The sequence below is a fragment of the Pseudorca crassidens genome, chromosome 13, assembly GCF_039906515.1.
Source record: "Pseudorca crassidens isolate mPseCra1 chromosome 13, mPseCra1.hap1, whole genome shotgun sequence".
Classification (NCBI taxonomy): Eukaryota; Metazoa; Chordata; class Mammalia; order Artiodactyla; family Delphinidae; genus Pseudorca; species Pseudorca crassidens.
Window position 1 is genome coordinate 26,551,822 of NC_090308.1, and position 26,086 is coordinate 26,577,907.

Consider the following 26,086-nt stretch of genomic DNA (forward strand, 5'->3'; position numbering starts at 1 on the left):
TGAGCTAAGGCTACACTGTGATCATTTTGCCAGATATAAGTGTATCAAATCAACACATTGTACACCTTAAACTTACACAATGCTATGTCAATTATACCTTTCAAAAGCTGGGGGAAAGAAAAAGGATGGTCAGCACTCTGAGGTTTGAGGAACTGTGATTAATGTAACTTTGTAAAGGAAACACACTTCAATTTTTTCCAAGAAGAGCTGATTCATAATACATGTTGAACAAACATTTGAAAGCATATGAAGTTGAATTTTTAATTTTGGAAATTGCAAAACATACACAGACTTAAAATCTGACTTGACAATAAATTTTTAGTTCCCATAAGAGCTAAGTTTTAGGCTTCTAAAATACTGTGATATACACTCTAAATTATATGTCCTTAAAAACCAGAAGGCAATTAAAACTCACTAATTTAGATTCTACTCAATCACAAATTATGCTAATCAACATAGGTTGACCTAAAGTTAATATTTATATGGTAAAATAGAGTTAAAGGGATTTTCAAGGAAAATAGTTTGACTAAATAAATGAATATTTTAATATAATAATTTTATTAGTAATAGTATATCATAAAAAAAGATTGATAACATATCTGGCATATTTAAAAATATAAGTTGCATTCTCTTTTTAATCAAAATTTTTAGTAATTTATATCTTCTCCCACTTTTTTTATTATTGGTCCCCTGCAAATATACAAATTATTCTGGGTTCCTGAGTTCTGATAGTAATCAGACTTTAATTTATAAAATCTTTTCTTTAGATGTATTTTGAAATTTGATTTATTCATAAAGGATAAGCAATTAAAGATTAAGATGTCATAAGAAGATCACTAAATCTGAGGCTTTCCAAACACATCATCTTAACTTTAAGAACTCTAATGTAAGAACAGTTCTTAGCTGTCATAATCTGTTGCCCAAAGACTCTTAATTCTAGTTGTGTGTTTGTTTGAGGTTATGACTAATTGCTTCATGATCTGTGTTTTAATTTCCCAGTTTTTGAATAATCACTGATGTTTGTACTATTTAGAACTAGGATTTAAAAACACAGAACCGCTTTTTACATCTTTATCCTTTTTTCAGCTTCACAAGTCTTAAAATTAATATTCAAACTTTAGCTAAATAAAAGATGATTCTCCCATCTTCTGTGGAAGTTTTCAACCATGAGACTTTATGAGATGATGATGTAATAAAAGAACAGTGTGATTGGAATTGAGACAAACCACTATTTGAATCTTATTTTCAGGGAGCTATTAAAATAAAATTTGTATTACTGAATATAAAACTCCATGAGTCTAAAAGGATAATCAAGAAAAAGAAATCAAAACTAAAACAAAACGCGTCACCAACCACAAAACAATTCACTTGCCATCTATGGAAGTGACCAAGTTCTTAGAAAATTGAAAATTATAAGCAAAAAAATTCAGTACTTTCCCTTCCTTTTAAAGGGATACTATAGTTCATCCAGTTGAGGAGGTAAAGCTCTTCTTAAGACATGCTATATACTAACTGTATATTCTTCAGGAGAATGTATTCTTCAAAAGAATGCTAGCTAATAAAGTAGAAGGAATGATAAAGTTGATAATGCTAGTGATATTAAAATAATGATTCTGACAAGGATCATCAGTTAGAACTAAAACCATTAAGATGCTTATTTTTTTAAATTTTCATTTGCCATATTTACATGATACCAAAGCTCACCCACAGATTGCTTGTTAATAACAAAGGAACAAACGTTCCCATACAATTCATTGTATATATTCCCTCGAGGGATCCAGCTGTCAGTGATCCAACCAGCATCCCTAATGGTGGGATGGATGGATGTGTGCCACCTGATATGGTGAATGTGAAATAAGTGGTTTAAAAAGACAATGTTTCCTTTTTCCTCCATCATATTGGCAAAGATGAAAGTACATGATAGTGTCCGTAATATCAGCACTTAAAATGGGCATACCCTCTGTCCCTAACAAGTCCAGGTTTAGGACTTTATTACAAAGAAGTAATCGAACAAGTGCACAAAGCAACGTGTATAAGAATGTTTATAGTAATAAAAAGCAGCCACCATCTGCATTTGGGGAAATTAAAATGATCCATCCATATACTAAAATACTATTTGCCATTTAAAAAAAAAATTTTGTCTGAATGCTGAATGGCTTAGGGTAACAATCATGTGACAGATTTATGCCAAGACTAACGTTAATATCACCCTCATAGAATGAACTTCTGGGAAGCATGAATAAACCTGAAATTTTATTTTAAAACTAATGTTGTAATTTTACTATTAAACACTTTCATAGTCCCTATTTAAATGTTTAAATGGTTTGGCACTAGATCAGTTCTGCATTCATTGTTCCCAAGTATGACACAAAAAAGAGAATTCATTTTCAACTGAGGTTGAGACACATATTTTTAGTGTCTGATTTCCCCCCTGCACTTTCTTCTTCCATTTGTATTTGTTGTATTTTTTATGTCCAGATAGGAGATCATGGATGTTGTTGCATACACATGTGTAATTTTTCTCATCTCATGAAATTTTAAGGTGGCAAAGCCGTTCTTTTTAATTTATCATCTCAAAATGTGAAGAATTCCCAGATGGACTTTTTCCTAAAAGTTTCTTGGCTTAAGTGGAATTATATGATAAAAAGCAGCATAAAGTTTGTGGGGTTTTCTTTGTTTTGTTTTTTTGCGGTATGCGGGCCTTTCACGGTTGTGGCCTCTCCCGTTGCGGAGCACAGGCTCCGGACGCGCAGGCTCAGCGGCCATGGCTCACGGGCCCAGCCCCTCCATGACATGTGGGATCTTCCCAGACTGGGGCACGAACCCGTGTCCCCTGCATCAGCAGGCGGACTCTCAACCACTGCGCCACCAGGGAAGCCCAGCATAAAGGTTTTTAAAGGTTGTTTTGTTTTGTTAAAGTATAATTTTCAAAAAAGATAAATTTATGACTCTCAGAAAATATAAAATATTACTCTATTTAGTTCAGTTAACGTGGAAACAGTAAGAGGCTATGTCCCGTTTAAAGTTTATTTAAGAAGGCTAGGGTATTCATAATTGAAGAAAGAAATGTTAGAATCAGATATCCGAGTTTGATTGTTTTAAAAAGCTTGTTTATGTCCAACAGTTTATAAATCTTAGGGATTCACTGTTTAACTAGGCAGAAATTATTTACATCTCTCCTGAACAAAAACATATTATACAAGTTAACAGGTAAACTTCTCTAAGATCGTTAATAAATAGTGAGATGAACTTAGCTACACTTTCCCTAGACAGTCCTCGAGTGGCCTTATGCCTCCATATGATATTGAAATGACATGTTCCACATTTTTACCTTACTCCCAAATCTCAGATAACTTTCCTGACATTTAGTAACTTTCCTGTCATATGTTATGGATGTTAGTGGCAATTCTACGGAGATATATATATTTTTAAGCAAACAAATCCTTCCAAATGCAAAAATAATACAAGGCAGAGTAGAGATAAAAAGTTAGAATGAAATGGAAAGAACCCAGAAGTAACAAAACAATGTTAAAAAAGAACAAAGTTGGAGGATTTACATGACCTGATTGTTACAAAGCCACAGTATTCAAGACAGTGTTATTTGTCAGTTTCCTTATTTCTTTAACTTTGTAAGTGTATAAGTGTTTTCGCGTAATTATTATAACATTTTACTCTTGTAAACTATATGTACTGTATACATTTATACTTCACCTGATGGATAGAATTTCTGTATATTTTCCTTTCAAGTAATTTAAGAATCCATGATATAGTAAGGGAAAGGAGGTTACACAGCAAGAGGTTGAGTGTTATCACCTTTTAACTTATGCATATATGCATATATAAAAATTCTAGAACGATGTACATCAGTGTGACACTGACAGTTATTTTGTGGTTTTCAAATTGAGGGAAATTTTCACTTGCTTCTGTGTACCTTTCTGATTAGTCTGCTTTTTTCTTTCTTTTTTTTTTTTTTTTACAGTGAACTTAAGCCCTTTTTAGAATCAGAAACTTAACAAAACTATTTTAATCTGAAAGGAGGAATGAAAGCTTAGTTTTGCTTTTTAATAAAACGTCAGCTCTGCCTGCCTGCCATGTGTTGTAAAGTTATTCTTCCTTTTCATCTTCTAGGGGTGAAGCTCAGTAGCCTTCTTGGTAAAAAGGGAAACTTGGAAAAGCTCCAGAGCTACTGGGAAGTTGGATTTTTCCTGGGAGCAAGTGTCCTGGCCAATGACCACTTGAGAGTCATTCAAGCATCTGAAAAGCTTTTTAAACTGAAGACACCTGCATGGTAATAGTAAATTGTTAGGTGTTCGTACAGTTATTTTTGATAAAAGCTCCTATCACTTGTTTCTAAATTGTTAAATCTGTTGAACTGACAATTAGGGGATTTTATTTGCTTAGAGAATAAAATGCAGAATCTAGAGGAAAAAGTGATTGATGCTCGTAAATAAAATGTGTTATATGTAGGTTCTGATGGCTTTGGACACAGGTATGTCCACCAGCCACCAAGCTTAGCTTTTCCATCGCACTGACCAACCTGCTAGCCTAGGTTGGGCAGGGTCACCCACTTGAATCATGCAAAGGCCTCGAATTTTATACCTGCAACTCTAATCAGCAGATTCACAAGCTTCCATCTCAGCCTTCCCAGCCTCCCCTCCAAACATGTGCCCTTTGTTTCCTTCATGATCTAATCTCACTTTTGGAATTCTCATTCTTGCTTTTCACTTCTTTTTACTCAGGGTTTACTGACACATTTAGATGTTTCCTATATTATATGTGTTTTTCTAATTTCAAATTTTTCTTGGGATGTACCCAAGTCTCATCACTATGGATGTGGTAATTGGAGAGATGAAAACAAAATTCCATCTGCATTTAGGACTGTTTTTTTTGTTTTGTTTTTTTTTTTTTTGCGGTACACGGGCCTCTCACTGTTGTGGCCTCTCCCGTTGCGGAGCACAGGCTCCAGACGCGCAGGCTCAGCGGCCATGGCTCATGGGCCTAGCCGCTCCGCAGCATGTGGGATCTTCCCAGACCGGGGCACGAACCCGTGTCCCCTGCATCGGCAGGCGGACTCTCAACCACTGCGCCACCAGGGAAGCCCAGGACTGTTTTTGAATGCTAATTTTATCGTGCATCACATGTAATGATTGACCGTTAGCTGTAAAGACTTTTAAAGGTTAACTGTGATATCAAGAAAAGCTCAGAGCGCTCAGAGCTCAGGCCACTGACTTCTTTTCATCAGAGGGACCATTTGAGGAAATTCCCACCATGGTAGACCTTCATGGATTCTTAAAGCATTTCCTCACATTCAGATCTCCTTTATTAGCAAATCCTCCCCAGCATTGCTCTCATAGTGATCTTTCTAAAATGCATGTTTGACCCTTCCCCTCCACTGAAATCTTTAAATCAGCGTAGTTTAATGGCTCCTCACAGCCTAAGGGATAAAGTCCACCTCCTTGGCGTGGCAAACAAGGTTTGCCCTTAGTCATTAAACCTCAGCTCTTGTCACACCCCTAGGTTTATGCTGCTGTCTATTTACTCTGAACATGCCAGTTTCTGACGTCATGCCATTGTGTCTCAGCACACACTGAGCATCGTCTTCCAGCCCTCTTCTCCACCTGGGGAACACTCACGAATCACATCAGCTCATAAATCACATGCTAGCCTAAAACCCTTCCCCACACCCAGAGAGACGATGGTGGATGCTGTTACATACACTGTGATTCTTTCATCTCCGGAAATTTTCTTCTTTCGTGTTTCCGTCGTTCTTCAGTCATATCTCTATTGATACGGACTGTATGACTTTTGTTAGTCGTATCTCTGTGAGTCACAGCTCTGTGGGCATTTATTTCATGGTGCTGTAATACCTGTTACATTTCTGTCTCCTCAACACCATGTGCAGCTTGAGGACAGGGCTGTACTGTCAGTAGCATGTCGACGGCAGGCATTCAGCAAATGGCATGAAAATAACTGAACCAATAAATGCACACGTTTACATGCAGCCAAGTTGGTTATTTCTTTATGTGACCATTCCGATGATGGCTGAAGAGGAGACTGAAGCATGGTTATAAAGAGCTTTGGTCTGAGGTGTCTTGGCCTCTGTTGACAAGAAAACAGACGTTATTTTATGCAATAGTAATAACAACCACAAAACAATGCTTTGTTTGCATTAGCTTAATGTTAACTTCCATGTCTATAGTTTACAAAGTGCTTGCTTACCCATTATCTCATATAATTATCTTGCTCCTCATTTTTTCCTGACTTTTTCCTTTGAGGCACCATCTGTCTTAAGGTTTGAGGATATTTGTATAATATATATGAGCTGAGTTACTTTAGAGCAAAATAATATCCCTTATGATCGGTCTACTTAGAAAAGCTCTCTCAAGGGAGCATATTTTAAAACAAATGCATTAACCACTTTCTTGAATAGAATAGGCATTACTTTAAAAGTCATGTTTTAAGTAGGTGTATTGTTTAGTCCAAGTTACTTAAGCTGTCTAAACCTCAGTTTCCTCATCTTTACAATGGAGGTAAAATGGCCTACTTTACTGAATTTTTGTGAGATTTAAGTGAAACAACATGTGATAGTACATGACATATAACAAATAATAAAGTTTAGTGACTTGGCATGCATAATTATTAATGCCATATTTAAATTACATTTACAGAGTAAGACTGGGATAGATGGAACAGGTGGTTCTACATTTGCCTATTACGTGTCTTATATCTTTTGATTTTTTTAGGTACCTCAAGTCTATTGTAGAGACGATTTTGATATATAAGCATTTTGTGAAACTGACTTCAGAACAGCCCATGGCCAAGCAGGAACTTGTGGACTTCTGGATGGATTTCCTGGTTGAGGCCACAAAGACAGATGTCACTGTAGTTAGGTTTCCAGTAAGTACTCTTCACTTAACTCTAAGGACATTTATGTTTTGTTTCCTTTATTTGAAGAACATCTTGCGCTTGTGATTGTGACTGTATTAATGTGCTGGTTTTCATGCCCTAAAAAGAAAATGGTCATCTGGTTAATATATTTATTTTCTACAAATTGGTTTGCTTTAGCTTACTTTTTAAAATAACTTCTCACAATCAGAGAAATAAGATACATTTTCATGTTTTTTCCATGAAACTTGTTGGTTTCCTTTGATAAGTTGTAACGTGTGCTTCCCCAAGAAAAGATTATCTCTTAGCTCAGGAAGTCAAGATATCTCTTCAGACCAGATGAATGGCTGGTTTTCATTCGTACTACAGTTTTGTTGACATTGTCAACATCATATCATCAACATTATTGTGGTGAAAAGTGTCAGGCTCACCTGCATTGTTACTCCATCACTACCACTTACTACCCATGTGGGTCAGAGTTAGATGCGGTGTCTCCAGTCACTTTTTACAGTGCTTTAGAGGATGGGAAATGATGCCTTATAGGTTCTGGTCTGCAACTCATTTTGGCTAGTCTCTATCAAATTTACATATTTAAATGTATCTCACACACACACACACACACACACACACACACACACACACACACACGCACATACACTTTAAAAATATATTGTCCATCTCAGCTGATGCCATCCCCATACTGATAGTTCTTGGAATACCATCCAAAGCAATATAGCTTTAGTATCCAATTCAAGAATTACTGGCAACTGACTGTGTACACAGATCTCTTCCCATGTCAAGTGATGGCATAAATCTCTCTGTTTTTAGCTCTCTTTGTCTCAGTCTTTCATACTCAGAGGTGGTGACAACTCTCAATTTTTTTTTTCAATTCTTTTTATAAAATCTTGTTTTCTAGTTCTTGTTGGTAGGATCAAATGTTTCATTTAATTAAATCCATCACTGGCATTAACTCTCTTCCTTTACTCTTGCTTCCAGATGAAGCCGTAAGCTCAGCAGGATCTTTAGTTGAAAAGCCTTTCAAACTAAAACACTTCACTCTGTTTTCTAGCCTAGATAATGTGTAGTCTAGGAAAATACTTATCTCAGAGTGAGCTGGCAGCTTGCCTTTAGCTGGTGCTCTGATGGTAGTAAATGTGGTAGTGAAAGAAGACAGCACAGAACTGAAGTATTTAATCAACTGTTGCTGGACTAAGAAAGTTGGCTATGAGAGGAAACCACTCATATTAGCTATTCTGAGCTAATTTAAATGACTTTAACATGAATTAGTCTGTCATAAGGTGAATATAAAAAAAATAAAACCAGAAAATAATAAGAGAAGCTAGGAGAATATAGGTATATACTCCAGGAAAGAGAGGCTTTCTTAAGCCAGAAAGGGACCTATAAGCCCCAAAGGCAAACATTGACCAATTTGGTTTCATTAAAAATTCAAGTTTTTGTTCACCTTAAAAAAAAAATCCACCATAAACATGGCAAATGCTAGGTAGGGAGAGAATATTTAATACTAGTGCTGCAAAAGGATCAATTTGTCGAATATGCAAAAAAACAAAACAAACACAAACAAGCAAAAACAACTCCTACAGACTGATAAGCAAGAGAAACAGAAAAATGGTCAAATCCTATGAAAAGGTAATTAACCTCACTAGGTAGCCAAAAAATGCAAATTAACACAAGACACCATTGTACCCCTGCCATTTTGCATGTGTGCAAATATATGTGCAGGATAAATTCCCAGAAGTGGACTAGATTCATATTGCATGTTGCCTTCTGTAGGGATGATATCAATTGACATTCCCACTGGCAATACGTGAAACTACCTGCTTTCACAGAGTCTCTCCAAACAAGTGTATTTATCAGCTTTGTACTTTTGCTAAACGTATAGATGAAAAATGGCATATTGGGGTCGTTTGAGTTAGTATTTCTCTTATTATGCGTGAGTTTATGCACATAATTAAGTTCATATGTTTAAAAGACCACTCCGTGATTTTAAAAAAAGAGAAGAATGTGTTGCCAACATTTAAAAATGAAGAGAGTTGAACCTTCTGTGCTGGCTGTGAGGGAGTAGATGGTCTTGATACTGCTATAAATCGCTGTAAATCTGAGATAATCTCCTCTTGGGAAAGCACATTTTACAACTTATCAAAGGAAACCACCAAAATATATAAAACAACTCTTTGCAGGCATTAAACAGCAATCATGTGAGGGCTGCCGTCCTTGAGAGGGGAGGTACCAGAGCTGAGTCCCACCTTCACCTCCTCTTTTTTCACTAAGGTCATTTTTCTGGCTGCAGCCCAAGGAGGTGGCTTCTCCCTGGGCAGCACTGGCAGGGATCAGTGTTCAGAATCCTAAGACAGCTGGAATATGAGGGACAGGGTGTTGGAGAAGGGGGAGCCTTGACAAGTGAGCCCCAGGATTCTGCCTGCGTATTTCCCTTGAGCCCTAGGGATCGCCTCGATGGTGTGAACGAGGAGTAAGCATGTCCTGAATAAACACAAATTCCAGTCCCAATATTTGATTAAAATTGGGTTTTGGATGAAACCTACATGGCTTAAATAAACTTTATCAAGGTAAGTTCCCTTGCTGATTAGGAGATCAGGACCAGAAGTGGCAGAGAGCATCTTCTGGAAGGCTGACAAGTCTGCAGATATTCCAGAGAATAAATAATGCAGGGATAAGATGTTGGACTTTGAGCCCAGACTGTGGTCCACAAAGCATCTAGTTGAGAGTATAGAGCCCATGCTTTACAAGTAAAGGCAAAACTAAAACAAAGCTGCAATAAAAGTATGCCTTGATAAGATCAAGATCATACACTGATAATTTAACTGTTATGTAGGTGAAAAAAAACCAAAAACACAAAAACTTTGGAAAGATATTATCCTGAGTCTCTGCAATGTGTCATTCAGATGTATTAAAGATTACTAGACATTCTAAGGAGCAGGAAAAAGTGACATAATAAGAGCTAAAACCAGGCAATAGAGGTATTCCCCAAGGTGATTCTCATGTTGTAGTTCCCAGGTAAGGACGTCACATAAGTATAATACGATTTTAAGGAAAATAAAGGAAAAGATGGACAAAATGGATGGAAAGGTGGAGTATTTCAGCTGAAAAATAAAGTTTATAAAATGTCAAATGAAAAATAAGGAGAGTTCACATAAAATTCCAGATCTTTAACTACTCTTGAAAAATTAAAGGGATGGGGAATTCGTAACTGCATTCTCCCAAAGCAGCAATCTCCTGAGCCAACTGGATGCTACCATTTAAGAGGTCAATTACAGTCCCATTCATCCTGCTTCACTCACTCACCTTTTCCCCTCACTCCCTGAAATCACTGGAATTTTCTTCCCATGCTCTACTGCATAGAGAAAGGCAAGCTTCTAGTGCCTGTGGTTCTGCGTCAGTCACTATAACTCTTTGTGTCCTTAGAGTAGCAGCTTCTGTAGCTCACACTTGTGAAGGCTGTGATAGGTCTTGATTGGGGTGATTACCTTATCTTTCTTTGGAAGTGGGTTTGACCAGGTTACTTATATTAGAAAATATTTAGGGGAGATTGGGTCAAGATGGCAGAATTGAAGGACGTGCAAGCACTCCCTCTTGCGAAAGCACCAGAATCACAATTAACTGCTGAACAGTCATCAACAGGAAGACACTGGAACTCACCAAAAAAAGATACCCCACATCCAAAGACAAAAGAGAAGCCACAATGAGACTGTAGGAGGGGCACAATCACAGTAAAATCAAATCCCATAACTGCTGGGTAGGTGACTCAAAAACCAGAGAACAGTTATACCACAGAAGCCCACCCACTGGAGTGAAGGTTCTGAGCCCCACGTCAGGCTTCCCAACCTGAGGGTCCAGCAACAGGAAGAGGAGTTCCCAGATTCCTTTGAAGAACCAGTTAATGTAGGGATCTGAGTGTATGTATCATATTGAGAACTCCATAATGGACCATGTAACAAATAATGCTACTGGTGTGAATATTATTGAGAAGTAATCTATTTTGCAGCTAAGTGTTAGTTTAAGGGTTTGAAGGGTGATCCAATGTCAGTTTGAAATAACTTTTTCTTGGCCTATATGGACAAATATTATTGTTGGATCTAGTCTGGTAATGAAAGCATATGAGACAGACTTCAGACTTTGAAGGCTAGCGGGATTTGATTGCAGGACTTCAACAGGACTGGGGGAAACAGAGACTCCACTCTTGAAGGGCACACAAAGTAGTGTGTGCATCAGGACCAGGGGGAAGGAGCAGTGACCCCATAGGAGACTGAACCAGACATACCTGCTAGTGTTGGAGGGTCTCCTGCAGAGGAGGGGGGTGGCTTCATCTCACCATGAGAGCAAGGACACTGGCAGAAGAAGTTCCAGGAAGTACTCCTTGGCAGGAGCCCTCCTCAAGGCTGCCGTGAACCCCACCAAAGAGCCTGTAGCCTCCAGTGCTGGGTTCCTCAGGCTAAACAATCAACAGGGAGGGAACTCAGCCCCACCCATTAGCAGACAAGCAGATTAAAGGTTTACAGAGCTTTGCCCACCAGAGCAACACCCAGCTCTACCCACCACCAGTCCCTCCCATCAGGAAGCTTGCACAAGCCTCTTAGATAGCCTCATCCACCCGAGGGCACAGCAGAAGCAAGAAGAACTAGAGTCCTGCAGTCTGTAGAACGAAAACCACATTCACAGAAAGATAGCCAATGAAAAGGCAGAAGACTATGTACCAGAGGAAGGAACAAGATAAAACTCAGGAAAACATTTAAATGAAGTGGAGACAGGCAACTTTCCAGACAAAGAATTCAGAATAATGATAGTGAAGATGATCCAGGACCTCGGAAAAAGAATGGAGGACAAGATCAAGCAGATGTAAGAAATGTTTAACAAAGACCTACAGGAATTAAAGAAAAAACACCTAGAAGAATTAAAGAACAAACAGAGATGAAGAGTACAATAAATGACATGAAAAAGACACTAGAAGGAATCACTAGCAGAATAACTGAGGCAAAAGAACGGATAAGTGACCTGGAAGACAGAATGGTAGAATTCACAGCTGCAGAACAGAATAAAGAAAAAAGAATGAAAAGAAATGAAGACAGCCTGAGACTTCTGGGACAACATTAAACACACCAACATTTGCATTATAGGGGTCCCAGAAGGAGAAGAGACAGAGAAAGGACCCGAGAAAATATTTGAAGAGATTATAGTTGAAAACTTCCCTAACATGGGAAAGGAAATAGTCACCCAAGTCCAGGAAGTGCAGAGAGTCCCAGGCAGGATAAACCCAAGGAGAAACACGCCAAGACACATAGTAATCAAACTGACAAAAATTAAAGAAAAATTATTAAAAGCAACAAGGGAAAAATGACAAATAATATACAAGGAAACTCCCATAAGGTTAATAGCTTATTTCTCAGCAGAAACTCTACAAGCCAGAAGGGAGTGGCACAATATATTTAAAGTGATGAAAGGGAAGAACCTACAACCAAAATTACTCTACCTGGCAAGGCTGTCATTCAAATTCGATGGAGAAATCCAAAGCTTTACAGACAAGCAAAAGATAAGAGAATTCAGTGCCACTAAACCAGCTCTACAACAAATGCTAAAGAAACTTCTCTAAGTGGGAAACACAAGAGAAGAAAAGGACTTACAAAAATAAACCCAAAACAATTAAGAAAATGGTAACAGCAACATACATATGAATAATTACCTTAAATGTGAATGGATTAAATGCTCCAACCAAAAGACACAGGTGCACTGAATGGATACAAAAACAAGACCCATATGTATGCTGCCTACAAGAGACCCACTTCAGACCTACGAACACATATAGACTGAAAGTGAGGGGATGGAAAAAGATATTCCATGCAAATGGAAATCAAAAGAAAGCTGGAGTAGCAATACTCATATCAGATAAAAGAGACTTTAAAATAAAAATGTTGCAAAAGACAAGGAAGTACACTACATAATGATCAAGGGATCAATTCAAGAAGAAGATACAACAATTATAAATATATATGCACCCAACTTAGGAGCACTTCAATATGTAAGGCAAATGCTAACACCTATAAAAGAGGAAATTGACAGTAACACAGTGGTAGTGGGGGACTTTAACACCTCACTTACACCAATGGACAGATCATCCAGACAGAAAATTAATAAGGAAACACAAGCTTAAAATGACACAATAGACCAAATAGATTTAATTGATATTTATGGGACATTCCATCCGAAAACAGCAGATTACACTTTCTTCTCAAGTGCACATGGAACATTCTCTAGGATAGATCACACCTTGAGTCGCAAATCAAGCCTTGGTAAATTTAAGAAAATGGAAATCATATCAAGCATCTTTTCCAACCAAAATGCTATGAGATTAGAAATGAATAACAGGGAAGAAAACACAAAAAACACAAACACATGGAGGCTAAACAATACGTTACTAAATAACCAAGAGATCACTGAAGAAATCAAGGAGGAAATCAAAAAATACCTAGAGACAAATGACAACGAAAACATGACGATCCAAAACCTATGAGATGCAGCAAAAGCAGTTCTAAGAGGGAAGTTTATAGCAATACAATCCTACCTCAAGAAACAAGAAAAATCTCAAATAAACAATCTAACCTTACACCTAAAGCAACTAGAGAAAGAACAAACAAAACCCCAAGTTAGTAGATAGAAAGAAACCATAAAGATCAGAGCAGAAATAAATGAAATAGAAACAAAAAAATAATACCAAAGATCAACAAAACTAAAAGCTGGCTCACTGAGAAGCAAAATTGATAAACCTTTAGCCAGACTCATCAAGAAAAAGAGGGAGAGGACTCAATCAATAAAACTTGAAATGAAAAAGGAGAAGTTACAACGGATACCGCAGAAATACAAAGCATCCTAAGAGACTACTACAAGCAGCTCTATGCCAATAAAATGGACAACCTGAAAGAAATGGACAAATTCTTAGAAAGGTATAACCTTCCAAGACTGAACCAGGAAGAAATAGAAAATATGAACAGACCAATCACAAGTATTGAAATTGAAACTGTGATTAAAAATTTTCCAACAAACAAAAGTCCAGGACCAGATGGCTTCACAGGTGAATTCTATCAAACATTTAGAGAAGAATTAACACCCATCCTGCTCAAACTCCAAAAAATTGCAGAGGAAGGAACACTCCCAAACTCATTCTACGAGGCCACCATCATCCTGATACCAAAACCAGACAAGGATGCTACAAGAAAAGAAGATTACAGACCAATATTGCTGAGTAATATAGATGCAAAAATCCTCAACAAAATACCAGGAAACAGAATCCAACAACACATTAAAAGTATCATATACAATGACCAAGTGGGATTTAACCCAGGGATGCAAGAATTCTTCAATGTATGCAAATCAATCAATGTGATACAGCATATTAACAAACTGAAGAATAAAAACCATATGATCGTCTCAATAGATGCAGAAAAAGCTTTTGAGAAAATTCAACACCATTTTTTTTTTAATAAATTTATTTATTTATGGCTGCGTTGGATCTTTGCTGCTGTGTGTGGGCTTTCTCTAGTTGCGGTGAGCGGGGGCTACTCTTCGTTGTGGTGCACAAGCTTCTCATTGCAGTGGCTTCTCTTGTTGCAGAGCACATGCTCTAGGCGCACGGGCTTCAGTAGTTATGGCTCACAGGCTCTAGAGCGCAGGCTCAGTAGTTATGGCGCACAGGCTTAGTTGCTCCTTGGCATGTGAGATCTTTCCAGACCAGGGCTCAAACCTGTGCCCCCCTGCATTGGCAGGTGGATTCTTAACCACTGCACCACCAAGGAAGTCCCAACACCCATTTTTGATAAAAACTATCCTGAAAGTGGACATAGAGGGAACCTACCTCAACATAATAAAAGCCATATATGACAGATCCATAGCAAACATCATTTTCAATGGTGAAAAACTGAAAGCATTTCTTCTAAGATCAGGAACAAGGCAAAGATGTCCACTCTTGCCACTATTATTCAACATAGTTTTGGAAGTCCTAGCCACAGCAATCGGAGAAGAAAAAGAAATAAAAGGAATACAGATTGGAAAGGAAAAGCAAAACTGTCACTGTTTGCAGATGACATGATAGTATACATAGAGAATCCTAAAGATGCCACCAGAAAACTACTAGAGCTAATCAATGAATTTGGTAAAGTTGCAGGATACAAAATTAATGCACAGAAATCTCTTGCATTCCTATACACTAATCATCATTATGATGAAAGAGAAATACTCCCATGTACCACTGCAACAAAAAGGAAATACTCCCATGTACCACTGCAACAAAAAGGAAAAAATACCTAGGAATAAACCTACCTAGGGAGACAAAAGACTTGTATGCAGAAAACTATAAACACTGATGAAAGAAATTAAAGATGATACCAACAGGTGGAGAGATATACCATGTTCTTGAATTGGAACAATCAATATTGTGAAAATGACTATTCTACCCAAAGCAATCTACAGATTCAATGCAATCCCTATCAAATTACCAATGGCATTTTTTACAGAACTAGAACAAAAAATCTTAAAATTTGTATGGAGACACAAAAGACCCTGAATAACCAAAACAGTCTTGAGGGGAAAAAACGGAGCCAGAGGAATCAGACTCTCTGACTTCAGACTATATTACAAAGCTACAGTAATCAAGACAGTATGGTACTGGCACAAAAACAGGAAGATCAATGGAACAGGATAGAAAGCCCAGAGATAAACCAACACACCTTGTGTCAACTAATCTATGACAAAGAAGGCAAGGATATACAATGGAGAAAAGACAGACTCTTCAATAAGTGGTGCTGGGAAAACTGGACAGGTACATGTAAAAGAATGAAATTAGAACACTCCCTAACACCATACACAAAAATAAACTCAAAATGGATTAAAGACCTAAATGTAAGACCGGACACTATAAAACTCTTAGAGGAAAACATAGGAAGAACACTCTTTGACATAAATCACAGCAAGATCTTTTTTGACCCACCTCATAGAGAAATGAAAATAAAAATGAAAATAAACAAATGGGACCTAATGAAACTTAAAAGCTTTTGCACAGCAAAGGATACTATAAACAGGACGAAAAGGCAACCCTCTGAATAGGAGAAATATTTGCAAATGAATCAATGGACAAAAGATTAATCTCCAAAGTATATAAACAGCTCATCCAGCTCAATATTAAAAAAACAAACAACCCAATTAAAAAATGGACAGAAGACCTAAATAGACATCTCTCCAAAGAAGACATACAGATGGCCACGAGGCACATGAAAAGCTGCTCAGCATCACTAATTATTAGAGAAATGCAAATCAAAACTACAATGAGGTATCACCTCACACCAGTTAGATTGTGCATCATCAGAAAATCTAGAAACAACAAATGCTGGAGAGGGTGTGGAGAAAAGGGAACCCTCTTGCACTGTTGGTGGGAATGTGAATTGATAAAGCCACCATGGAAAACAGTATGGAGCTTCCTTAAAAAACTAAAAATAGAATTACCATATGACCCAGCAATCCCACTACTGGGCATATACCCAGAGAAAACCGTAATTCCAAAAGACACATGTGGGCTTCCCTTTTGATGCAGTGGTTGAGAGTCTGCCTGCCAATGCAGGGGACACGGGTTCGTGCCCCGGTCCAGGAAGATCCCACATGCTGCGGAGCGGCTAGGCCCATGAGCCATGTCTGCTGAGCCTGCGCGTCCGAAGCCTGTGCTCCACAACAGGCGAGACCACAACAGTGAGAGGCCCGCGTACCACAAAAAAAAAAAAAAAAAAAGACACATGCACCCCAGTGTTCATTGCAGCACTATTTACAATAGGCAGGTCATGGAAGCAACCTAAATGCCCATCGACAGACGAATAGATAAGGAAGATATGGTACATATATACAATGGAATATTAATCAGCCATAAAAAGGAATGAAATTGGGTCATTTGTTGAGATGTGGATAAATCTAGAGACTGTCAAACGGAGTGAAGTCAGAAAGAGAAAAACAAATATCGTATATTAACGCATGTATGTGGAACCTAGAAGAATGGTACAGATGACCCGGTTTGCAGGGCAGAAATAGAGACACAGATGTAGAGAACAAGCATATGGACACCAAGGGGGGAAAGCAGGGTGGGGGGGTGGTGGTGGTGGTGTGATGAATTGGGAGATTGGGGTTGACATTTATATACTAATATATATAAAAAAGATAAGAACCTGCTGTATAAAAATAAAATACAAAAAAAAAAAGAAAATATTTAATTTAATTGTCTTCATTTATCTCACTACCATATCCATTCTCATGCTTCCAAGAAATAAGTGTGACCCTGGGCAAAAGAAAAGAGGCGAAAGTTTCTTTGGGAAATGAAAGGTCCCAACATTTATTATTATTTGAGTTCAGGTTGATTTATTCTTTTTCCTGACCTCTCTTCTGTGTATATTTTCTTTCCTTCCTACATTGGAGACCATCAACCCATCACTTAATGTCAGGCAAGAAGAAGAGGAGGTGGTGTTTTCACAGACGCTATAGGAGCTTAGATATGTACCTCTACTTAATATCTGCTCTTCAGAGTTTACAGGCCTTGCTGTCTTCCTTCACACTTCAGAAGTTAGCCGTTAATTGTAATGTTAACCTATATAAAAGACTAGAAACTAAAAGCAAGAATGTGTATACTCTCTAGCAAGTTGTATCTAGCTGGTTTTGTCAAATTGCCTCCTTTTTTCTTGTCTTTTCTCAGGCTTTCTGTGACATCCACAGCACGTGCTACAAATTCTTTACATTTTGTCGTTTCAAGGCCAGTTCAAAGGGCTCAGCGAGCATTAGAGAATAATAATTTCAACCAGTTTTTTATTCCATATCTCAAGATAAGAAACACATAGTTCATATTTTATCTATTAGAAATATTTGAGACAATACCACCATCGTTTAAGGAGACAGGAGATAACCTGTGCTGTGCTTTTCTAATGTTAGATAGCAGGCCACGTCATTAGGGAACAAGGTATGTTCTCATTGTCAGCGGAGTGACTTGGGTGCGATTTTGGGAAACCCACCTTTTATTCCCTATTATTCGTTTTAATTTCACAAACACTGGGATACTCAGATTTGAGAGCACCATTTCTGCCAAATTCAGGTTGAATATTAATGATTTTCATTATTATTCATTGGTGCCACTTAGCTGTTGATGGGAATTTGGACCTTGATTCACACAATATGTTTCTGAATCAGACTATGTTCCCCAGTGGGCTCTTACTGTGTGTTTATTTTGATACATGTCATCTTATTTTCATAGCTAGAGCCTGACCAAGAATTCATTATGCCCTTAAAGTTTTTTATGCTCAAGTAAAGAAAATTTTGTCTTTCTAATCCCCTTTCTCTAGTTCTCTGTACCTGAACTTAAAGAAAAAGTATTCCAGTTTCTCTGAGTGTTAAGTATTTTCTTTTCTTTCCAAGTATTTCTACTTAAGACTGCATAGAAATTTTGAGCTAGATAGGTGCCTTTAAGTGTTTGTACAAATAGGTAATATCTGTAGCACCTTTGAAATCAGGGCACGTGTGGCATTTTAATGTTATTTGCTCCTAATATGAGATATTAGCAATAATATAATACATCATCCAGTCCTTTGATGGAGATTCTCATCTCACTTGTCATATATCCCTCATATATCTCCAAAACAGGAGCACAGTTAAAGTCTCTTTCTCTCACAAAGTTTAAATCATTGTTAAAGATACCAGTCTTATCTTTTTTTTTTCTTTTTTTGCGGTACGCGGGCCTCTCACTGTTGTGGCCTCTCCCGTTGCGGAGCACAGGCTCCGGACGCGCAGGCTTAGTGGCCATGGCTCACGGGCCCAGCCACTCCGCGGCATGTGGGATCTTCCCGGACAGGGGCACGAACCCGTGTCCCCTGCATCGGCAGGCGGACTCTCAACCACTGTGCCACCAGGGAAGCCCACCGGTCTTATCTGGAAGGCAGTGCAAAAACATTTTATTATTTCATGCAACTACGTTCATTTCTTTGGTTTATATATAAAACTCTTTCAATAATAATCAAAATCATTTCTCAATCCCTTTATAAGGGTATGAAAACCATACTACTACATCTTTATGGTAAGGTGTGGCCGCAGAAAATCAAAAATAAGTATGTGACACTCTATATATGGAATCTTTTCTGTGCACAGAATTATTTGTTTTACCACATTTCTGCCTTTCTTTGACACATTTATATTTATAGAAATAGATTATGGGAAAAGAATATGAAAAAGAATAGATATGTATCTATGTGTAACTGAATCAGTTTTCTGTACACCTGAAACATTGTAAATTAACTATAAAAAAATAAAATTTTTTTAAAAACTGAAATAAAAGATTCTGTATTGATTATAAGATAAAACAAAAGTTTTTGAATATATATATATACGTGTGTGTGTATATATATATATATATATATATATGTATATATATAAAATTAGTATATTCCCTGGGGATAGCAAACCAACATATGGATTTCAAACATTTATTTCTAATTTCTTTAGCAATGAAAGGTGATGCATTATTGGAATTTATAATAATTGTTTAATACCATAAAATGCTCAAAGGACTCATAGGGGTAGCAACAATCAGAAGTTAAAATGGTTTTACTCCAGCGTTGGACTCAGCCTCATCCGTTAATCTCCTGTGTCAGTGCAGTGTTGTTATAACAGCTCTAAATGGCTTAAATCTTAAGTCACTAATATTAGCCTTATATTTTCAAGGTATTAATATTAGAACCAACCAAAATCTATCAACCTTCGTATTTGTCTATCAACAATGAAGTGGAGGAAAAGACAATATCTATCTGGCACGTACTTCCTGATGACAAGGTAAATTGTGCAATTATTAAGACAAGAGTATTCGTAGCGAAGGACTTTAGACCCCTTGGGCATTTATATATTCCAGCAAATATATACATTAGTTAAGAAGAAATAGCTTCCTGTGTATTTATCTTGGCATAAATACATTCTGTAATATAAAAACTGTTAGATTTTGGTTATGGATTTCATTCACTTAATAAAATATAATTCAACTGTTTGTATTTTTATTATAGATGGCATAGTCCTCCAAAGGGCACCCAAAATGGGATTGTTTCTGTTTTACAAATTCATGCTATAAATTAAATTATGTGCCAAAGACCTGATACTTAAAATATATGATTTAAAGGATGCATATCTTAATTCTAGGAAGCCTGTCAGAATAACGCTATTTCTAGTCTTACGGTGTTATGATTAGAGTTATAATTGCATCTCGCTGGTTGGTTATCAGAGTAACTGCTACATTTCAGGTTACCGCTGACTTATGTGCTGGGTATAACATGAGGTGGGCTGCGCTGCCACTGGTTTTCAAAAGAATCTTGAATGCTCTCATTTCCACTCATAACCATCATTTGGATAATCCTTACATTTCTATATTTCATCAGTTTTAATGCATGTACAAATCATCCTACAATTTTTTAAAAATAGAAACTTTTCAAGAGCTGATTCCAGTCCATAGGATAAACCACAGAAATGAGGAGTCTTGTGGCAAAGTAGTTTTGTGGGTTTTTTTTAATTACTTTGTAAAATACCCTTCTCATTTTCCTTAAACATCATCCGTGCACTCAGCAAATCTTTATGGAGCACTTAGTCTGTGACAGGCACTACCAGGCTCTGTGTTAAGCACGAGGAAAACAGTGTATACAAAATAGGCCAGATTCCTGCCCAGGAGTTTACCTTCTACTCAGGGAACCAGAAGATAAACAAATAAATAAAAGATATAGGCACATTAAATGGTGAAAAGCGGGAAATAAAGCAGAAAAGGCAATTAGGAAGACTATTTGAGGGTATGGGGTTGCAGTTTTTTAAAATGTCAGTGTCAGTTTTTTGAAATGTCTGAGTCAACAGACCTGGGCTCAAATCCCTCGGGCAACATGGCATCTCCAAGCTGCGGTGTTCTCATCTGTGGAATGGAATAATAATATCCACCTCAAAAGTTGTGAAATTAATCAAAATAATGTAGGTAGAGTCTACTGCACAGAGCCTGACATATAATGAATACCGAGTGTATTTTAACAACAGTAACAAAAACAGTAATAAAATTGCGGCAGTACGCAAACCCTAACATTGAAAGCCCAGAATTTAACCCTGCTCTTCTCCTTAGATGACATGGCAGCAATCATTTGGGAGGTTGTTCGTGTTATATTAGGGAACTGTGATATTGCAATTTATAGTAAGAAATATATATTTGATCTTAGGCCCTGTTTCTGCCACAGAGTTCCTAAAATCCTTGAATTTCTTAGGTGCTGAGAGCCACAGAGGTGTCTTTTGTTATGTTAATGAGGTGATGTTTGGAAAACACCTAAGGATGGGGTCTGGTTGCCAGGGGAACCAACCAGGTGATTAGAGGATTGGAACTTTCATCCCCACACCCCTGACCTCCAGGGAGGGGACAGCGGCTCTGGTAAATTAATTGAACGGAAGGAGGGGGTCCTTGGAACCTCCAGTCTCTACTCCACTTGGAGTGGTGCCGTCATGATGAAATTGATAATGACTAATATATCTATATGCATCTCATTAACCTTGTTTTAAAGTACACAGTGTCTTATTTACATTATTTTAAATTATATGCATACATGTTCTCATAAGCAGAAGTAGAGTAGCCATCCACTTGAAACTACAAAACCAAGAGAGGTTAGAGACATGAACGTTATTATCTGGGAGAGATTTTCAGAAGCTTGATTGGGAAGAGCAAGGTTATCCAAGGACACTTGGAAACAGAATGTGGCTAAAGGAATTAGCGATTAGCCAGACCCTGAGAGTGAGTGGAGAGCCAGAAGTTATTTGGAAGACAGAAAAAGAAGAGAAAGTAAGCCAGAAATTTTTGGAAAAAGAGTACTATTTCCAGTTGTCATTATTTTCTTTTTCTGGAGGTTCTATGTTCAATACAGTTAGCCTTGTTTTGATTCTCTTATGTTTTGTGACAATTGTAGAGACAATTTTTATATTATGCTAAGAAGTATATTAGGATATAAATTAGTACATTAAGAAGATTTATAGATTTAGGCTGTGAATTGTCCTGCTTCCATTTTTACCACCTTTTGATCAAGAAATATTACATTTGCATTGTCCCCACTGCCTATTACCTTTAGTGCTAAAAATAGTCCTTGTTCAAAAATGTAAGCTTTCTTAAATCAATCTGTTTCCATTTTAAATTTTTGTCAGTTTCTTTGCAAACCCTAGTTCTATCCATAATGTGTTCATTACCACTACCATTTTCTCTGTTTTTTAAAATAGAAATGATATAACTGGAATGAGGACAAGCAATGAAGATAACTTTGTTATTATTTTATTAGTTTAAAGCAACTGTAATGGCTGTAATTAAATAACAGATAAGCAACAGGTTTTATAGGTCTTACTGTTAAACAGGAAGTGGTTTTTTGGTCATGGAATGTTTAATTTTTTTCCTCTGAAACTGGAAAAACAGAGTGTTGCTTTTCATTTATCATATTTATTTCTCTACTCCCTCTCTCAGTATTTTCATTCTAAAATGTGGGATGAACAGTTATACGAGCTAGTATATACTTTATATTGCAATTTTCAAAACTTTAAGGTCATTATACCAAGTCCCAAGAGTTCAGGGAGTCTTTGAGAGTTACTCTATGGTCAGGGGCAAATTAATTGAAATCCCAGTCCTTTAACAGCTCTCCCTGGTTGCCGCTTAAAGTAAGTTGGTGCTTGAAGAAAGTCTTCATGAATACCTGAAAGAAAAACCTAGAATGAAGAAGAGAGAAGTTATTTGCAAGATATTTTAAATCGTTGTTATTTAGAATTCCCCTCCTTTGAGGGTTGAAGCTAAGCACTCCTGGCCTATCTGGTGGCTTGTCAGGCCAAGGTAGCAGGGTCCCAGTGGAGGACTTGGTGTTGACTCCCCTCCCTCACTCCAGCTCCGACCAGTGGCCACTCAGAGAAGACCCGGGAAATTTCTTAGGGGAATATATTAATCCCAGATTCTAGATTTTGATGATATGATGCTCTCATCCATCAAGGAAGTTTTTAACTACAAAATTCCCAACTAAAAGTGGCTTAAGTAATAAGGAAACATTGTCCCATATTACAAGAACTTCTGAGGTGGATCATTCTGGGGGTAATTTCAGCGGCTTGACAGTGTCAGAATTCTGGTTGGCTTCTCTATGTGCTCTTATTTTTTCTCTTGTGGTCTTAAATAGCAACTCCAAGCATCACTTCATGTGGACAGCATCCAAAGAAGGTTAGGGCCTTTCCCCTGGACCAAAAGTTACATCACATGTCCATGCCTAAGGCAATCACCAGCAAGGGAAATGGGCTTACCATGGCCAATTTAGGGAATCAATTTCACCGTCCCTAAACCTTGCCACCTGAACCTGAACAAAATTCATTTTTTCTTAGCAAAGAAGGATGGGAATGGCTGTCGCCTGGGGAGCCAGCAGTGTCTGCCACAGGCATTCCTGCCATCTTAACTCAGTATTAATTCCTTGTCTTCATTCTTGCCCTAGCTGGGGCATAGCATCTGAGGCTAACCAGTTTCAAGAAATTGGTGCTTGTGCTGACTGGAGTAGGTTGAGTGTTGGTTTGGGGCTTGTTGGGGTTGATTATCACTCCAGTTCTGCCTCTGCTCTGCCCTTTTCCCCTGATTCCCACACGGACCCAGAAGACTTTTACCTTACCTGTTGGCTTTTATAGCTCAGCAGCGCCTCTCTGTGGTGAGAGGCAAGGGAGGTGGGGAGAGAGGACTCCTCCTCCCAGATCACTCCATCTCAGGCCCTGGGCTTTGTACCACTGAAATGGAACATTTCCTGGCGGCACTCACAACCTTCCAGGAACCTAAAATTCTGAAAATGCTCTACTTCTTTCCTACAAAACCAGCCCAGTCAATCTGGGAAATCTCTCCTCGGCTGTTCCCAGAACAGGGCTGATGGAGGATAGATTTTACCAGGGCTGTCTTGCAGGTGTTTGTCAGTTGCTGTGTTCCGTCGCAGGTTTATACACTGCCCTGCCCGCTCCGCACTCACCCCCACCTCCTGATCCTGGGGATGGCCTTAGAAAGCAGCTCAGTTGCAGGCTCTGAGGATAAGGCGGCATTGTGTGCAAGGAGCGTGCAGGTAACAGCTGCAGCTCTCGGGTCACATATTTTTAGAAGGTCACCTGAGGCCGACAGGATTTAGAAGCAACTTTCCAAATTACCAGCTGAAGCTGCAGGCTGCTATTTTAATTTAAGTCCCTCTGTACTCCTGTTAAGAAAGCCGCATTCCATGAGTACCTTTCTGTGGTCTCTGCCCTCTCTGGGCCTCGTGCACAGCAGCATTTGCTCTGTGTTAGTTAATTCAGGTCACATCCCCATGACCTGACTGATGTGCGTTGAAAGTAGTTTTTTAGTAAATCTACTTTGGATTTGAGAGGATCTATTTTTAAGTTGCATGGTCCTAGCAAAGAACTAGGTGCTATGGATATAAATGATGGCTTTTTGAGTTGCTTTGGCCAAAAGGAGAGTTCTGGGCCATCTCAGAGCCATGGGCTTCATTACCCATTTCACTAGCCCAGCCAAGACCTCAGCCTCTGGCAGTATTTTAAGTGGGTGGATAAGAGCTTGTTTCCCTGGTTGTTTTACATTTACAGAATTGAACTGCAATCAAAATTGACTACAATACAGTATTTGAACTGCAATCAGAATTGACTACAAAACAATACAATACAGAATTAACTACCATACATGTATCAACTCCTTTATTTCCATAAAAATATTTGTTATTAATTCTATTCAGTATATTGTCACAAATATTTTTATAGGGAATGCCATCTAGCTTGTCATTTATTTAATTTAGATACATATGAATTTAATACTAGTTTTAACTCAGATTTAGTAATAAACTCAAGAAATAAATGCCCACATTTTTTTTTCATCTTGGCCCTGTAAATCATCCATGTTTATCGTATGATAATTAAATGTCTTATGTTTAAACTTTATTAGCATATTGACTTTTGCATAAATTAGGTAACAACACATTGTAGCAACGATGGACACCGTATACATGTGTCTACACACATACATACTTGCTGAACTATTTTCTAAAGAAATAGAACCACCATTTTGGTTAGAAAATGTAACTAAAGATAATTCAGAAGTAATTATCTTTAAACCTTGAAGAGATTTTATTCAAATTAATGTTTTTCTTTCTCAGAAAAGAAATATTGCTCAACTATAATTGAATTACCTTGATCACTGGGTTTTTTTACTTGAAAATTTCAGGCTCTACAGTTATTATGTTAATCTGCTAAAAATCAAGTTTTAGAATTTAATAAGACTAATTCTCCTAGGTTCTCTTGGAAGCTGTTTTATTGAAGTACAGAAATTATTAAGTAGAGTAAATATCACCCTTGTGGCTTGAGAATGAACTGCAGTTTCCATCCAGATAGTTTGTCTGTGGAGAATTATGCACTAGGAAAAATGACTCTGTGTATATTTTTTAAAAGTAATAAAACAAAATTACTGTTATGTTATTTTCATTTGGATGACTCAACCTTTGTTGTTGTTCTTCCCCTGTGTTCTAGAAAGGTATACATGAGTGGAATTTTAGTGCTTCTTCTGTCAGGGGAGTGAGGTAAGTTTCCTTGGTGCATTTCGTTTACTTAGATGTTTTTCTAGAGTGTGAATGTCTTGGATAGGACTTGTAGTCATGATTTAAAAAGGCAAAGAACTTCAAGAATCCTTCTGTTGGTGAAAATGCTCAGCCTTCTTCAGACTCTTTATCTCCATTACAAAAAATTTGCAATAAAACCTTCACTGTTTGAACTGACTCTGCACTTGCACTTGTCACCTACTTAAAATGTGGTGACAGAGAGATAAATGTGAACTGTGGACCAGAGTCAAGGTGAGGATAAAAGTGAGCTGTGTGGGGTCCTCTCTAGCTGGGTTTATGTTAGAGGATGGTTTTTCTGGTCTTTTGGTATCCCAGGAACTAATCTCTCCTTAGATGTATTGAAAACATACATACCATCTGCCAGATTGTGTCCTGTAGCTAATATTAATATGGTGAGATTATGGGAATTCATTTTTCTACAACTTTTCCTGAGGTCACCGTTAATGAAGTGTTCTTGAGGTTACAGTGGCTCCCTTCAGTTCTGGCATTGCCATCCTAATGCCAAT

General features: G+C 37.7%; 1 protein-coding gene across 3 annotated transcripts in view; it reads left to right on the plus strand.

Annotated features, from left to right (window-relative positions):
• MAP3K5 (mitogen-activated protein kinase kinase kinase 5) overlaps positions 1-26,086 on the plus strand; it is a 215,933-nt gene that overhangs the window by 120,824 nt on the left and 69,023 nt on the right. For all 3 annotated transcript variants that reach the window (XM_067701965.1, XM_067701964.1, XM_067701966.1), the window contains exons 9-12: positions 4,129-4,288; positions 6,744-6,897; positions 19,648-19,755; positions 25,492-25,541. In XM_067701965.1, the coding sequence (XP_067558066.1) occupies positions 4,129-4,288; positions 6,744-6,897; positions 19,648-19,755; positions 25,492-25,541 (472 nt within the window). The remainder of the gene's footprint in view (positions 1-4,128; positions 4,289-6,743; positions 6,898-19,647; positions 19,756-25,491; positions 25,542-26,086) is intronic.